The sequence below is a fragment of the Furipterus horrens genome, unplaced genomic scaffold (assembly GCF_987537825.1).
Source record: "Furipterus horrens unplaced genomic scaffold, mFurHor1.1.pri manual_scaffold_2, whole genome shotgun sequence".
Classification (NCBI taxonomy): Eukaryota; Metazoa; Chordata; class Mammalia; order Chiroptera; family Furipteridae; genus Furipterus; species Furipterus horrens.
This window is the reverse complement of record NW_028327172.1, coordinates 77,811,728-77,829,038: the sequence shown is the minus strand read 5'-3', so window position 1 is coordinate 77,829,038 and position 17,311 is coordinate 77,811,728. Positions and strand designations below refer to the sequence as shown.

General features: G+C 41.3%; 1 protein-coding gene and 1 long non-coding RNA gene across 4 annotated transcripts in view; one reads left to right on the top strand and one right to left on the bottom strand.

Annotated features, from left to right (window-relative positions):
• The window catches only part of LOC150018867 (protein MFI-like), a 50,383-nt gene extending 45,764 nt beyond the window's left edge, over nt 1–4,619 (top strand). For all 3 annotated transcript variants that reach the window (XM_090267877.1, XM_090267876.1, XM_090267878.1), the window contains 2 exons: nt 1,632–1,687; nt 4,254–4,619. In XM_090267877.1, the coding sequence (XP_090124003.1) occupies nt 1,632–1,687; nt 4,254–4,408 (211 nt within the window). In that variant the 3' untranslated portion in view covers nt 4,409–4,619. The remainder of the gene's footprint in view (nt 1–1,631; nt 1,688–4,253) is intronic.
• The window catches only part of LOC150018866 (uncharacterized), a 121,318-nt gene extending 104,007 nt beyond the window's left edge, over nt 1–17,311 (bottom strand). Inside the window, exon 1 of the long non-coding RNA XR_016509022.1 lies at nt 17,178–17,311. This is a non-coding gene — a long non-coding RNA (uncharacterized LOC150018866). The remainder of the gene's footprint in view (nt 1–17,177) is intronic.

Genomic DNA, 17,311 nt, shown 5'->3' with positions numbered 1-17,311 from the left:
TCCTTTGATTTCTAGGACATATAGTTATGTGGCCTCTCAAGCTAGGCACTTTCCCAGATGATTAAAATGTTAAATTTGTACTCCTGAGGGATTTATTATAGATTTCACATAAATACTATTCTGCAGCTATTATCTTAAAAATTACAAAAATTTCTTAATAAGACAAATTAGTTCTGTGATATGAGCAGTATAGTAATGCTATCATCAGAATGTTGCTTCTATTTGTAAAACTTAGATATTTTTATCAGTTACCGTTGGTATGTCCTTTATGAGAAGTTCTTTTAAAAGAATTGCCCTAGTATCAGGTAGAACTGGGCCAGTGATCAGCCTTAATTAAGTATGACCTATGTTTATACCCCAGACTGTCAGGTGTCCTTGAAAGTAGAATGAAAACCTTTGAGAATATAGATCACAGGAAGCAGGGTGATAGACATCCAACTCTTCATAGTGGTACTGAACAACCACTGAAAGTCGGTCTGCATTTAAGGTCAATCCAGATTGCATTGTCTACTAAGAGATCCTGGGAACAGGTTTAGATTGCCTGCTCTTACCCTGCACCTTTTAACAGTGACCCAGCAATATTTTATTTAAGGTCATAGAATAAAGCTTTTGGAGAAATAAGAGGTAGGAGTAACAAAAAGGAGCCAAATTTAGATCCAGTACTTTAAACATCTAAATATTGTTGAACAATATATACCTTCCTAAAAGGAACAACAAACAAACGAACAAACAAATCTTCAGGAACACTGTTAGAAGTAATTCAATGGAATAAATGAATACTCTGAAAATCATTTTTATATGACAGTTCTAATCCTCCTCAGCTCCCTTTCAGCACCTGGCTCTGACCAATTTCATACCTGATTTCTTGGGTGCAGTTGGAAGAAATGAGGCTTGAGAAGGGGAACTCAGAGCCTAAAATGAAATGGAGTAAGTTACAGGAAACCTGCCTCTTGGAGCATCCCCTCATCTTCATAGCTCATCACACCTTGTCCTTCCCTATCATTCTACTTCTTCTCTGGCTACCCTGGTCTCCCTATTTCAGTCTCTGTTTAGGAAACTGAGGTGGCAGCTGCATGTGCCCTACTTGAATGCAACCTCTCACATTTACTGCACACTACAAAGACAGTATCATAGCTCTACCAACATCATAAACCACATGCTTTAAACTCCTGTTAACATGTAGGTCTGGCAATCCAGAACCAAGGAGAAGGTTTGCTGATGTTGTTTCCCCCTTTTTTTCCTCTGAGTTTTCTGTCCATACTTTTAATTCAGAAGTCAACTAACATCTTAGTAGGCATGCAACTGAGGACATGATCTTGAAAGAATGGAACAGGATAAGATGAGGAGAGGTGTGCTGAGGAAGACCAAAGGGCACTAACATGGTAGATGTAAGCACAATTTTTATACATCCTCCAACTCCTTGTCCTAAGGGTTGTCTTAGAAGCATGAGATCTACTCAGAGGTGGGAAAGTCATGAAAATTAAACATTTGAACTAGCAAATTTGCTGCCATTAATGTAAGATTTCATAGAGAAAGTAGAAGTAGCCTAATCATGTACTAATGAATCAATTCATTACTTACTAATAAACCAGTTTAATTTAATTTAATGAATATCTATATAATGTGCTTAGGTATGTTGCCAACTGGAAGGAAATTGCTACAAGCAACTCTTCAGCTAACTTCAAAAGTAGGTGATTTTTAGCAATGCTTTATTCTTGCGAATAAAAATGATACATTCTACACATGTGCACATTTCTTAGAACCTAACATTTCAGTACCCTGCACAGTATATAGACATAGATAAATTTGCCAAGTCATTCTTACCTTATAGCAGTGATTTCAACCAGTGGGCCACAAGAATTTTTAAACCATGCAATATCTGACTATTCATTCAGTGGTACTGACCTCTTTTCCCTTAGATTGTCAAATAATTAAAAAAAATAAAAAAGACTACAGCCAACAGAACAATCATCCAGTATGGATGAATCAAAATTATACCTATTTTTCATCAAATCAGCAAAAATTATATTCTTTAATGTGCCATAGAATTTTAGTAATTAGTTTAATTGTGCCCTAAGATGAAAAAGGTTGAAAATCCCTGCCTTGTAGGTAAGACTGTTATTTGGAAATAGAAAAATAAATTTTATTTTATATCAGGTTGAATTTAAAACTTTTAAATAAATCTTTTTTTTAAGTTGCATTATCTCATGGTTTCAGTAATAATTTTTAATAAGCAAACTTCACTTGGCTAAATAATGCCTCAAAATGTTAAAAATATATTTTAGGTTCTATGCCACTGTTGTCCCTCACGTGGTCCACAAGACTGAGAAGCTGGAAGTGATGGCATATTGAAGAAGCATATCATCATACCCTAGAAATACCAATAATTCTAACCTAGCCAGAATCTAATTATGGTGATTGTATAATCTGAGTGTATGAGTTCTGTCCTGCTGTCATCCGTGAGAGGCAGTAAAGCAGAGAGGTTACAGCTGTGGAGTGTTGATTCAGACTGCCTGATTTTGATTTTTGGTTCTACTGTTTACTGGCTGTGTGATCTTGGGCAAGTTACTAGTTCAGTTTTCTCCCCTGTAAAGTGAGAATAACAACAGTACCAAGCTCATGGTTGTGTAAAGTACTAAGAGATAAAACATGTAAAGAGCTTAGGCTAGTGCCTGGTCCATAATTATTCATACTCTATAAATGTTAGCTATCATTAGCCGTAACCTATCCACTATGTCCACCACCACAATCCAGGCTGCCACCATCCCTCTGCAGGCTTCTGCTACAACCTCTACACTGATGCTCCTCCAGTCCATTCCCCATATAACAGATAGTGATCTACGAATTTAAATAAATGCAATTAGAACACTTAAACTCCTCTTTAGCAATTTCTATGTACAAGTGTTATCTTAAAGAGCTTTATAATATTATAGTAACTCATTCGATCTTCAGACCAACACAATGAGTCAGGTTCTATTATCTGCATTTACAGACGAGCAAGCAAAGAGATAGGTTACTTGTTCAAGGTCTCACAGTAAGTTCCTGTGAGGGTCAAGCTTTGCATTGAGGCAGACTAGCTCCAGAACCCATGTGCTGAATGATGACTGCTTCTCCTAGTTTTCCACTGCACCTGGAATAAAATCCTGACTTCAGGATGGCTTTCCACCTTTATCATGTCTTACTCTCCCCTAACTCACAACCCCACCATCACTGGACTCTTACCTCTTCCTCAAACTCTCCACATTTTCAACTTTGGAGGTTCAATGGAGTTGAAGGCCTTATATAGAACAGTTTTAGGTAACTTATCTTCACTTAAGAGCAAGGAGTTGTCTGTTCTATTCACTACTGAATCCTCAATGTGTAGCACGTAGTAAGTTTTCAATGAGAGGTAAAATATAAAGGAATGGCAAGTACAAAGATGGAAACATAGAATGTAAAATACTGAGTTAAAAGAGATTACAGGCATACCTTAGAGATATAGTGGTTTTAATTCCCAACCACCTCAATAAACTATTGCAATTAAGTGAGTCATACTCTTTTGGCTGGTGGGGATTTCTGACTTCCATTTGTAAAAAAAAAAAAAAAAGCAGCAACATCTGTGAAGCGCAGTAAAGTGAAGTGCAATAAAATGAGATCTGCCTGTCCTGCAAAAAGATGGAAAGGTATAGCATGATAATTGCAAGGAAAAATTACTGTAAGTAGTGGAGGTTTGCATTATAGCTGAAGTCAGTGGAAGGTGATACATTGAAGGTGTTGGGATTGGAGAAGAGGAGGAATGTGTGCCACCTCTTCAAAAAGCACAACAAAACCAAATCCAGAGATGAGAGAAGCAGCTTCTAATTCATTTGTGGATAAAAAGTTGTTAGATAACAGTTAATTATGAAGCACTAACTAAATGCCAAAGTAAATGCTAAGTCCTTTACATGCATCATTACACTTACTTCTCACTAAGGACATTGAGGCCTAGGGAGTAATAACTTACCCCAAATTGCACAGCTAATCAGTAGTGGATCAAATCTCAAAATCCAAGTTCTGAAGAGTCTTTTGTAGAGTTGGACAACAAATATGTTAGTGAGAAGCAGGATACACTCAGAAATTTTTGGACATTTATAGCTTCAGTTCAACAGGATATAAAGATAGCTCTTCTGAGAGTGCCAAAAAGGAATGTGGAATAGACCTGAGCCTGGCATACTGAACGAGTCTATGTCTTATCGCATCTGGCATCTTTGTAAACATTTGTCTTTCTTATTTAGGTTTCAGGTCAAGAACAGGAAAAATATATGACTGTGCAGCTATATCAGAGGACATGGAAATACCAGAATATACTTCATGTGGAAATATTTACGAAGAACCAAATGTTACTAGACTGTCACCTGATTCCACTTATGGAACAATAAATGTAAAGTAAAGTACTCTTTTATTTTTTTGAGCTACAGCCCTTCAAACCCTGATTCCATCAGTTATAATCAAGAGATAGTGTATTCTGACTGGAATGACATGCATTCTTGGCACAGAATCTACTCAATTAAGTAAAAAAAATTAAACATAAATACAACATTGGGCTGAATATGGTGGTCATAGAAAATGTAGAAATTATTCCTGGTATTGAGAAATTATAATATTCTGATGATTACACTTAAATAAAGATATTATACTTAGGTGTCAAAAAACTCTTAAGCTTGTTTTTCTTTTTTGAAACATCTTTTATTTGGGTATTCATGTCAGGCAGAACTCCTTTTCCATTAAAAAAGGAAAAGGGGCAAAAAGAAAAAGAAAAAGAAAAGAAAAGAAAAACGGGCAGTATAGCAAGTTCTCTTTTTATTAGGAAGTAATAGGCTTACTAGAAGCTCCAGCCCGAGTCACTTCACCATCCTTGAACAAAACTGGGTTACTGGGGCACCCTTAGCTAAAGCAGCTAGAAAACTTGAAATCTGTGTTTCAACTTCCACAGTGGGAGAAATAAGGGACTGGAGATGACTGTCGGGTCAAGAACAGAGTCCATCACAGCCTTCAAGCCTAAGCACCCTCTATGACTACCCATCATCACACTTATTACACTGTATCTTTAAAAATCTGTCTATAATCCTGACAGACTAGAATATTTTCTGTATTCCTTATCCTGTTCCATTGATGTTTGTGTCTTAATGGCAATACCATCTTTTATTTGTTAGTGTTGATTTACTCCAAATCGTCCAAACTTTTTTTTATTTAAAAATTGTTTTGGCTTATTCTAGTTCCTTTGCATTTCCATCAAACTTTACAATCCCCTGCTGGGATTTGATTGGATTGCTTTGATTCTATATATCGATTTAGGTGATAAGTACCATCTTAATTTACTATCTCAATCCATGAACATGGTACATCTTCCTGTATATTTAGGCCTCTGGCTTCTTAGTAATGTTTGTAAATTTTAGTGAACAAGTATTTCATATATTTTCTTAAAATTATGCCCAACTAGTCCTGACTGGTGTGGTTCAGTGAGTTGAGCACTGACCTATGGACTGAGAGGTCACCAGTTTCAGTCCCGGTCAGGGTACATGACTGGGTTGCAGGCCAGGTTCCCAGATGGGGGCCACAAGAGGAAGCTGATTGATGTTTCACACACTGATGTTTCTCTCCCTCTCTTTCTCCCTCCCTCCTCCTCTCTCTAAAAATAAATACAATCTTTTTTTAAAAATGCCAAATTATTTTGTTTTCTGATGCTATTGTTTTTAAATTTCAATTTCAAACCATTCAAAAAAATTTCAGACCTTAATTTCCTGTCCCAAATGACTTTTATTTAGCAATTCATGAATTGAAAAGGATCCAGTCTAGAAAATAGAAAGGAACTTCCAAGAGTTGTACAAAGTGAGAGGGTTTCATAGATAAAAGTGAGCAGGAACAAGAAAGGTATATTGGGCACTGTTAATTAGTTAAAACAGGGTTACTTCCCCTATATGGAACAAAGGGAAGTGTTGGAGTTGGGTTAGGTAACTTGTACTAAGCAGGCAAGTGCTAAGTGGCTGGCCTAGGCCTACCTTTTCTGGGAGAGCTGAGCATAGAAACTTAGATAAGCCTCAGTTTGTTGACATAAGACTTAGCATAAGCAACTACTTCCTGGGCTTAGTCAAGACACTTTAACACTAGTACATAGAAATATTATTGATATTTTGGATATTGACCTTCATCATGTGACCTTGTTAAACTCACTGGTTCTACTTTTTTTATTGTTATTTTTTAGGTATATTTTATTAATTACGCTGTTACAGTTGTCCCAATTTCTTTTCCCCCTTTGGCCCCCTCCACCAGTACCCTCATCCCCTCCAGCAATACCCTCCCCTTAGTTAATGTCCATGGGTTATGGGTTGTGCATATAAGTTCTTCGGCTTCACCCTTCCCTATACTATTCTTAAAACCCCTGTATATTTTGTTCCTACTAATTTTGCTTCTTAATCCCTGCACAGTTTTTCACTTTCTCCTCCTCAACGCTTCCAGCTGATACTGCTTCAAATGATCCCATACATATGATTCTATTCCTGTCCTGGCCTTTTTTTAGTTTGCTTTTATTCTTTAGATTCAGTTGTTGGTAATTGTGTTTGCTGTCATTTTACTATTCATAGTTTTGATCTTCTTTTTCTTAAATAAGTCCCTTTAACCTTATGTATAATAAGGGCTTGGTGATGGTGAATTCCTTTACCTTTACCTTCTCTGGGAAGCACTTTATCTGCCCTTCTATTCTAAATGATAGCTTTGCTGAACAGAGTAATCTTGGTTGCAGGCCCTTGTTTTTCATTACTTTGAATATTTCTTGCCAGTCCCTTCTTGCCTACAAAATTTCTTTTGAGAAATCAGCTGATAAGCTTATGGGAACTCCTTTGTAGGTAACTCTTTGTTTTTCTCTTGCTGCTCCTAAGATTCTCTCTTTACCTTTAGCCTTTGGCATTCTAATTATGGTGTATCTTGTTGTGGTCCCCTTTGGGTCCAACTTGTTTGGGACTCTCTTTGCTTGTGGGACTTGAATGTCTATTTTCTTCACCAAATTAGGGAAGTTTTTCTTCATTATTTTTTCAAGTAAGTTTCAATTTCTTGCTCTTCCTCTTCTACTTCTGACAAGCCTATGATTCTGATGTTGGCACTTTTGGAGATGTCCCAGGGTCTTCTTAAACTATCCTCATTTTTTTGAATTCTTATTTCTTCATTTTGTTCTGGTTGAATATTTATTCCTTCTTTATGTTCCAAATCATTGAATTCAGTTCTGGCTCCCTTCTCATCACTGTTGGTCCCTTGTATATTTTTCTTTATTTCACTTTGTATAACCTTCTCTTCTTCCTTTATTTTGTGGCTATACTCAATCATTTCTCTGAGCATTCTTATTACCAGTGTTTTTGAACTCTGCATCTGATAGGTTGGCTATCTCCTTTTCACTTAGTTCTTTTTCTGGAGTTTTTATCTGTCTTTCATTTGGGCCATACTTCCCTGTTTCAACTTCACAGCCTTCCTATGTTTGCCTCTGTGTCTCAGGTAGATTTGTCATACCTGTTATGTTATAAGAGGCAGAGCCTTAGGTATTCATCAGTGCTGGACAGCCCAATTCACTGCTTTGTGGCACTGTATGTGGGAGACAGGTCAGAGAGGGAACAACACCGCTTGCTCAGCACTCACCCCATTTTAGTCACTACACCCACTTCCTGTATGTGATTAGTGCCCCTCTAGCCATTGTGATGGTCATGGTTCCCAGAGTGGGTGGGTTTGTGTACATTCTAGGACCATGGGGGCCCTCTATAAACAGACTCTCCAGAGAATGAGGACATTTCTTCTGCCACCCTAACCCCCGTTGGTTTTCACAGCCAGAAGCAATGAGGCATTATGCTTCTGGTGCCTGACCTGCGAGTTGTGTGGTCTAGCCTGGGGCTGGGATCACTCCTCAGGTATCCCTCCTGGCTTTTATAATGTGGGGCCACTCATTCAGCCAGGTGGTCACAGCCTCTGCCTTGATACTGCCATGTGCCGCTGCCACACACATTCTCTTTGCCTTGGCTCCCCAGCTCCACACCTCCTACTTGTGCATGAACACTTCCCCTTAAAATATTTGGTCACTGGGCTTCCATAGTTCAATTTTCTAGCAGTTCTTGTTGTTTTGTTTTTAGGTAGTTGTAATCCTTAATAGTTGTGTGAGGATGCAAAGTGTGTCCACTTCTGCCTCCATGTTGGCCAGAAGTCTTTTTAGTTTTTCTTTTTTTAAAAGTAGGATCTTTAGAATTTTCTGATTAGATGATGCCATCTGCAAATGAAGATAATTCTACTTCCTTTACAAACTACCTTTTTATTTCTCTTTGCTTTATTACATGGCTATAAACTCCAATACAATGTTGACCAGAGCTGATAATACTAAATCCTTGCCTTTAGTTTATTCACAGCAATGTATTTTTGAATATGAAGCCAACATGTATTCTTGGAATAATACCACTTGGTCATGATGCCATTTCGTCTTTATATATTGATGGAATTTATTCACTATGCAACTATGTTCATGAAGGCTACTGGTCTTCAGTTTTCTTTTCTTGTAATTTTTGATATGAGAATAATCCTGGACCTCATAAAACTGGTCCTTCTAATATTAGGAAATTTGTGCAACATTGGTATTTTATCTTCCTTAGAAATAGAAGGCATTGACTCATTAGGATTATTTTAAATATTTTTGTCCTTTTCATGCCTTGAATTTGTTTGAGGCTTCTAAAATCCACTTGTCCATGTGTTTTATACTGCAGTAATTTAAAACAAATCTGCAACCAATCGATTACCCTTTTCTTTCTTAAAAATACTTCCAGCTCTTACAACCATGGATATCTTTAAAAATCATTAAGAAATAAAAAACATTAAGTTTAGCAATGATAATAAAGAATTATAAGTCTATAGTGAATATAGGGAACATTTGGTGGATAGTTTTCAATTAAGATCTACTAGCAAGGTTAACAACACTACACAGAATCAGGTTTCAAAAGTATTAATTGAAGGACATTAGCCTCAGTTCCCATGCTTTCCCCCTGCCCAACTGCAGCTGCCTGGGAGATAATGACATTTTGGGCCGGGAGTTCCCCTTGATAGCAGGGTGCATCAAGCCAAGCTGCTTTTGGTCTTGATTGGCCTGTCATGCTTGCAGCTGTGAGATAACCAGGCGACGACTAAATTCAATAGTTCCTTTTTTCTTCCCACTATAAAGCAACCTCTCCTTCCCTAGGAGTCCGGAGTCGGAGCTACTCTACTCACGGCACGGCTCCCTCCCTGCTTGCTGATTCCCTCAATAAACTTCTTTCTTTCTGCTCACTGCATCTTGATGGCCTTCTGAGCGATTCCGTTTTTACATTGTGGCGCTAAAACCCAGGATTGGGACACCAGCTTGACTGGGACTCCCGATTCACACTTGGGCCCAGAGCTGGCCCCAATCCTTGGACCCAGAGTCGCTCAGATCTCCGTGAGTTGGGGGCTCGAGTTTCCCCTCTAGCTTGCTGAACTTCTCCGCCTCCTTTTTCCTTCGACTGCCATTTACTCCCAGTCAACACCAGCCCTCAGATTCATGGGTGAATCCTCACCTTCATCTCCTCCAGTGGTTCTGTTTCCTGGTCTATCCAAGACCATTCTGGGCAGTCCAGCCGTAAATCTGAGCGCTCAGTCGGAACCACTCTCGGAGTCACCTGACTCCTTGGGTCAATCCGGACCCACTCTCCAGGGCCTGATGACTCCTAGGGATGCCTGGGATGAATCAGCATCTCTCCTCTCGGCCTTTGGCCCTCCACTCTCTGGTTGAAATGGGACTCCCGTCTTGACAGATTGCGGAGCTGGGAATGTTGGCTTGGATTCGACCTCCTCCTCCTTCTCAAACTCACATTAACCCTAATCATCACCATGGGAATTGGCCAGTCCCTCCCACCCAAAGATACCCCTCTTGGACATTTGTCCATAATTTCAAATCTCTCCAACTAAATGGAGAAGTCAAGGCCCATCGACTTGTCTTTCAGTCCACTGTTGTGTGGCCCCAATATCCTCTAAATAACCAGAGTCAGAAGTCGGAAAATGGCACACTTGACTTCAAAGTTCTCACAGACCTTGAAACTTTCTCCAGCAGTTGGGCAAGCAGTCAGAACTTCCCTATGCTCAGGCTTTCTGGACTCTTCAGAACAAACACTCTCTCTGCAAACAGCTGACTACCCACCAAATTCTCCTTATCCAGAAAAAGCCACCTTCCTCTCGACCTTCTGCACCCCATCTAACCCCTTCTCTTTCTTCCTTGTGTGAAAAATACTCACAATAAAACACCGGGACACAGGATTTTAGCAGTAACCGAAGCAGTTGTTTATTCACAGACCTGCAGCTTTGGGCACAGCTGAAACCAATTCAAAGATATGCACCGAAAAGATAAAGCTGGCTGTTTTTATCATAATGCAAGTAAAAACCGGGCCCCTCCCTCCTCCCTCTCCCTCCTTCTCCTTCTCTGTTTTTCCATGCTGAATACTCCGGAATTATAATGTAATGCAATTAACTAAATTAACTCAGGGTAATCTGGTTATAGGTCTATCTCCAGCTCTACTTTGGAGTTTCCCTGTCTTGTTTGCTGGGCTGTCTAGCTTCATTTACCCACTTACCAGGGTTTGGTAATGAACGTCCCCTACTTGGATTTTGGATATCCTTTGTTCTCAGAAGCATTTGTGCTGAGCTGTGGAATGCCCCTTTTCTGATGCTAATATTGTTAACTCTGGCTCAAAAAACACTCTAATTACACTTGCCCTTTACTGTTAATTATTTTCTACTGGTTTGAGAGCCACCAGTCTCCTTGCCCTTTACACTAGGACACCTTTGATCCCTCTGACCACCCACCTCCCTATGACCCTGCGCTGGACACCCCCTCACCTCCTTCAGAACCTCAGTCACCTGAATCCTCACAGTTCCCAGCCCTCCAAGATTCTGGACCTTCTCCTCCCCATACCCCATCCTGCAGGCCCATCCCTACCTCCTCTTCCCTGGCTCCCCTCCTCCCCCTCCAATCAGCCTTGCCCTTCTAGTCTCTATCCTCTCCGTGAGGTTGCTGGTAGAGATGATGTCATGCAAATACATGTCCCACTTTCTTATGTGTCTCCTTGCTGGGATGCGCAAACTGGGCTTTAAAGCTATCAACTATAACAAAACTCTCAAAATTACCCAAAGTCCTAGTAAAAATCCAGCTGCCTTCTTAACAAGGTTCAAAGAATCTGTCCAAAAATACACCAATCTAGACCCCACTTCGCCTGAGGGACACCTCCTTTTACACACCCACTTCATTAGCCAATTGGCCCCAGACATTCAAAAAAGCTCCAAAAGTTAGAGGCGTGCCCCAAGACCCCCAAAGCAAACTTATTCAGGTTGCCTTCCGAGTATACAACAACCAGCAAGAAAAATAGGAGGGAAAAAAAAGAGAGAGAGGAAAAAAGAGCAAGAAGAACGGAAATACAAGCACTAACTTTTACTGCCTAATGCCTTGGAAAACTCCTCCAAGGGACAAAATAAGCCTAAGTCAAAGCCTCCACCATCAGGCAGCCTCTGGGACCCTGTTTCTGGAGCAGTCAGGAGGGACATTGGGCAAAGCTCTGTCGAAACCCCCCTTACCTCTTCTGGGGCTTTGTTTGCCCTTTCTGTCAAAAGATAGGTCACTGGAAGGTTGACTGTCCAATGGCCTCTAACCAGAAGACTGGACTGTCTACCTGGCAGTGGATCAGGATGTAGGTGTCTCAGGCCCAGACCTTCTCTGAATTTCCACCGCCTGATGGGGCCCAGGTCCAGAAGCCCCGCTTCTCACCATCATGACTGCAGAATCCAGGATAAACATATTGGTGGCAGGTAAGCTTGTCTCCTTTATCCTTGATATAAGAGCTATGTATTCTGTCCTGCCCAAATTTTCAGGGCTACTAACTCCCTCTGCCATATAGGTTGTAGGAATAGATGGCAAGGTGATCCAACCCCAAAGGACCCCTCCCCTAACCTGTCTCATTGGGCATCAAGCAGTCACCCACTCCTTTCTAATACTGCCCCATTGCCCAACCCCACTTCTCAGGCGTGATATTCTAACCAAACTGCATGCACCTATATCTCTTGGTTATTTTGACTCCATGCCCTCACCAGATAATCCCACCTCTCTCATTCTTCTTCTAATTTTAGAGCAGTCCCTTCACACTATCCCAATCACTCCCTTGCCATCCTGGCTAACAGCGATCAATCCCAATATCTAAAACACAAACAATCCTTCTGTCACTTCCCACCATGCTTCAGTCTCTATAACACTAAAAAATACCTCCCGTATCCCCAACAAACCTCAATACCCATTAACCCCCTCAGCCTTAAACAGTCTGAAGCCTATGATAGACCACCTGCTGAGAGCAGGTCTGCTTCGATCTGCTGCCTCTCCCACCAATTCCCCCATCCTAGCAGTCAAAAAAACCCAATGGGTCTCACCGTCTTGTCCAAAATCTACATACAATCAATAACGCCACCATCTCTATTCCCTCTTGTCATGCATACCACATCATACCTCCCACTTTACCGTACTGGACCTCAGAGATACCTTCTTCACTATCCCACTCTCCCCGACATCCCAAGACCTCTTTGCCTTTACCTGGACTGACCCAACCACAAAAATAACCCAGCAACTGACATGGACGGACCTGCCTCAGGGGTTTTGAGATAGTCCCCACCTCTTCAGTCAAGCCCTAACAGCCAACTTACAGAAGCTTAACCTTTCCCCAAGCATCCTCCTATAGTATGTAGATGATCTCCTTCTCTGTAGTCCATCTGAAAACCTTTCTCATCTCCATATTACCCAACTCCCAAACTTTCTTGACAGTTGGGGATACCGCATGTCGCGAAACAAAGGCCAGTTCTCTTGAACTGAGGTCACATATCTCGAACTCTCCATCACCCCACTCATAAACACCTAAATCCAAAAAACACGATGTAATAACTACCATCCCCCTACCCCATACTAAACAAACACTCCTATCATTTTTAGGCCTCGTCAATTTTTTCAAAACTTAAATATCTAATTTTAAATCCCTTCCAAACCCAAATAAACCTTTCCTCCTATACACTGACACAAAAGATAGCTTTGCTCTCAGGCTGTTTGCACAGCAATATAAACCAGACCAACGGGTTATAGCCTATTTTTCCAAACCACTCGATTTCCCCTTCCTAGGGCAGCCAGCCTGCCTCTGTGCCTTAGCAGCAGCAACAATTCTCAGTCAAGAAACCCTTATGTTAGTTCCCTTTGCCCAGGTAACAGTCCACTCCTCTAATACTATTTCCAGCCTACTAACCCACCAGGCCATTACTACAACCTCCCCATCCTGAATTCAGTTCTTACATTCTCAACTACTTCAAAATCCTCAAATCTCCCTACATAAATCAGCTCTCCACTTCAACCCTGCCTCATTACTTTCCTCCCCCACTCCCACACCCATACTCATAACTGCACTTCAACATCTCTCCTTTTTTATACCCTTTCCCCAACACCATACACCCCACTACCCCAGGTGCAATCCTGGTTTATAGATGGAAGCTCTTACAAGGCCAGCCCAAAGGGAACAGAATATGCCATCACTACCCTTGCCTCCATCATTAAGTCGGGACACTTGTCCTCCGGTACCTCTTCCCAACAGACAAAACTTATTGCCCTAACATGAACCTTTGCCCTTACAAAAATCGTCAGGTCAATATATACACTAATTCCAAATATATCTATCACATCATACATTCACACATCTCAAAAAAAAAGGGGGGGAATATCTCACCTCTAAACACTCTCCTATCATCAACAAACATCTCATTCTCAAATTTTTTCAAGCAGCTCAGCTCCCAACAAAAGCAGTGATTATCCACTGCAAGGGACATGACGTTAGGACAGATCTCACAGCTCAAAAAAATCACAAAGCAGACATTGAGGCAAAAAAACAAGCCCTGCCTCTCATCCTCCTTACAATGCCTACCGAGGCACCCCCTTATGCAGAGGAAGAAAAACGCACCCTAGTTAAACTTGAAGCAACCCAACAAAATAAAGTTTTATCTACATGACAAAATAATTCTCCCCAATAATTACGCTCAACATATCCTCGCCGAACTCCATAACCAATTTCACATAAGTGCAAAACTGCTACATGCTGTATTATCTCAAACAATACATCACACTGACATGTTAACCCAGCTAAAAAATATATCCCATATTGGGTACATTTCTCCCGTATCAAACTGCTCCTCAGGTACCTAAATCTCCTCCAACCTCAGATCTTGAACCCACCATAACCCAGCTCATCCCCATCTGGGAAGGGACACAAGCAACACTGTCCAAGTATTCCTGCACCCCCACTGAAAACCTGACGGTAAAAAATCACCCAAGCCCAACCCTCCTCTAAATAAGCCTTCCACAGGCCCGACTCTTTACTCATCTCATCTCCCAAAAACTTATTATACAAAGAGCCCCCCAGACTATCTCTCAATTTTTAAAATATATCTCGGATGCCTGGCTACAGGGCACTCTCAGTGACTACACCCCTGACGAAATTTACTTTTACACTTTCATCCTAGTTCTATCCCTCGTTGACTTACTCGAATCACCGTAACCATGCTGACTCCCCTCACAATTATGGTTGTTGCCCTTCTAACCTTTGCCACCTCATATCAACATCCTCTAGCCCCCACAATACAGTGAATAGCGCGCTTAACCAGCAAAACCAACTGCTAGATCTGCCCCACTCCTCGCACCACCCAGACATTGAGGTAACCACCTTCCCACCCAATCTCACCACCTTATATAAACTTATTGCCCACTTTCTCCATCCCCCTGCTACATGAGTTCAGCAGATCTCCCTAGAGTGGCCCAGCTAGTAGCCACCATCACTCATATTATGGGTCCTGCCACTCTCTGAATCCATTTCAGACATGTCAACGGCACCCGCACTCAGCCTCGCTCCTTAGGCATATTCAACCCTTACCTTCTCTGCAACCACACCCTAGACCTAGCCTTCATACCTTATGAAGGCCAATCAAGAGCTCTTACTTATCCTTATGTATTAGCCCAAATTCACAATCTTACCAACACTTCAGATTTTCCTGCTACTCCTACATGAATCATAGATTTTTGATTTAACCAATACAGCCAAACATTTCTTCACAAAATCCTCCATAATATTTAATGCCAATCAATAAAACACAAAACTCACCCCAATTACATTGACATCACCAAAGCAAAATATAGGACTACTATTTCCCTTCAAGGGATGGAATATCCCTTCCTATATGGCATGCAAGCATACCTAATAATTCCCTCTTACTAGACTAGCACCTGCATAATAGTTGTTCTAATACTAGATGCCTATATTCTAAGCCCCTAGCAAATAGCCACTTTCAAGGCTCCTTCCTAGAGATCTCCCTCTTGTCTTGCCCCCAACAGAAATGAGACCGGCAGTGGTCTGAGTTTGGCAGACATGAGTGCAGCAACCCTGTCCTTAAACAAATGGAAATAGGGCACTTATATATAAAAGGTTCCTCTGGTTCGTAAAAATACCCCAATTTTAAAAAGTATCAGTACTAAATCTCTCTTTATTCAAAAAACTTAGAATGGCAACCTCCAAGCTCAAGAAAAACAGAAAAAATCCCTAAACAACCTAGCAGATGTAGTTCTCCAAAACAGGAGGGCTCTAGACATCCTTGCAGCTGAAGTAGGGAAACCTGTGCCATGCTAAACTAAACTTGCTGTTTTTACATTAACAATATAGGCATAATAGAAAAAAACTTACAAGTACTTAAAAAACACATCGGCATTGTTGCCCAAGCTAGGGAATGGGCAAATGGGGAATCCTGTCTCAGAACCTTCCTCTCATACTTCTCCTCTCCCTTCAAAGTGATCCTAGTGCCTCTTATAACCCCACTGCTTCTCCTTCTATTATTCCTTGCCCTTGGCCCTTGATTCCTCAAACTGCTGATTAACTTTATTCAAAAAATGGTTCAATCCATGACAGCCTCTGCCATCCATAATATACTCTTATTAAGATCTTTCAGATATCAACCTGTGGCAAGAGATGATCCCCAAGCCAGCAGTCAACCCACTCCCATTGCCCTAACTCAGCAGGAAGTCGTTATAGAAGAGAGATTCGATGACCCCTCTCCCAACTGATCTCTGCCACATAAAACCACTCTGCCAACCCCAGAAACACACCCCACCCCTCACCTCCTTTTATTAAAAAAAAAAAGGCTGGAATAACAGCCTCAGTTCCCATGCTCTCCCCTTGCCCAACTGCAGCTGCCTAGGAGATAATGATATTTTGGGCCAGGAGTTCCCTGCCATAGCAGGGTGTGTCAAGCCGAGCCACATTTGGCCTTCATTGGCTCATCATACTTGCAGCTGCAAGATAACCAGGCGACGACTAAATTCAATAGTTCCTTTTTTCTTCCCACTATAAAGCAACCCCCTCCTTCCCTAGGAATTTGGAGTTGGAGCCACTCGTGGCACAGCTCCCTCCCTGCTTGCTGATTCCCTCAATAAACTTCTTTTTTCCTGCTCACTGCATTTTGATGGCCTTCTGAGTGACTCCATTCTTACACATATTTTGCTTCTAAAACTCATTTCTTGCAATACCACTGATAAGATCTGTATAAAGTATATAATCCTTTTTCTTGCAAGAATGACTCACTTATGCCAATTAGGAGGGCTACCATAAACAAAAACAGGAAAGATTGAAGATGGTGGAGGAGTAAGTGGAAGCTACACTAACCTCCTCTCAGGACCAATCTGGAATTACAACTTAATTGTGAAAAAAGCATTCTGAATAACCAACTAAACACTAGCTGGAGAGAAGCCTTATTACCATGGACAGACAGAAGAAACTGCCTCATTACATCGTGACTGGTACAGAGTGTGGAGGAGACACAAGAGGGCTGGCTGGGCTCCCATGGGCAGCAGCTGAATGTATGGAGAAATATTTCAGCAGCCAGAGGATTCCCCCTTATAAGTGTGGGGTCTAAACCCCAAGGTGGTCTCCCCAGGATCAGAGCCAAGAGTAAACCAGATAGCATCTAGACAGGAAAAGCAAAAAGTAGCAGGATTTTTCCAGCCTGAGATGGCTAGAGTCACAGAGAGCTTCTTAAAGTTGCCAACACACAAAATTTCATTGCCATCCACTTACCCTGGGCTCCAGCAGTGGGAGGGCAGAGTGGACTACAGGTGCTTGAGGAGAGTCTGGGGCAGCAGCCTTGCAGAGAACTGAGGGAGCAGTCAATAGATTTCCCATGCTGACTCATCTCCCATACTGCAGGATCC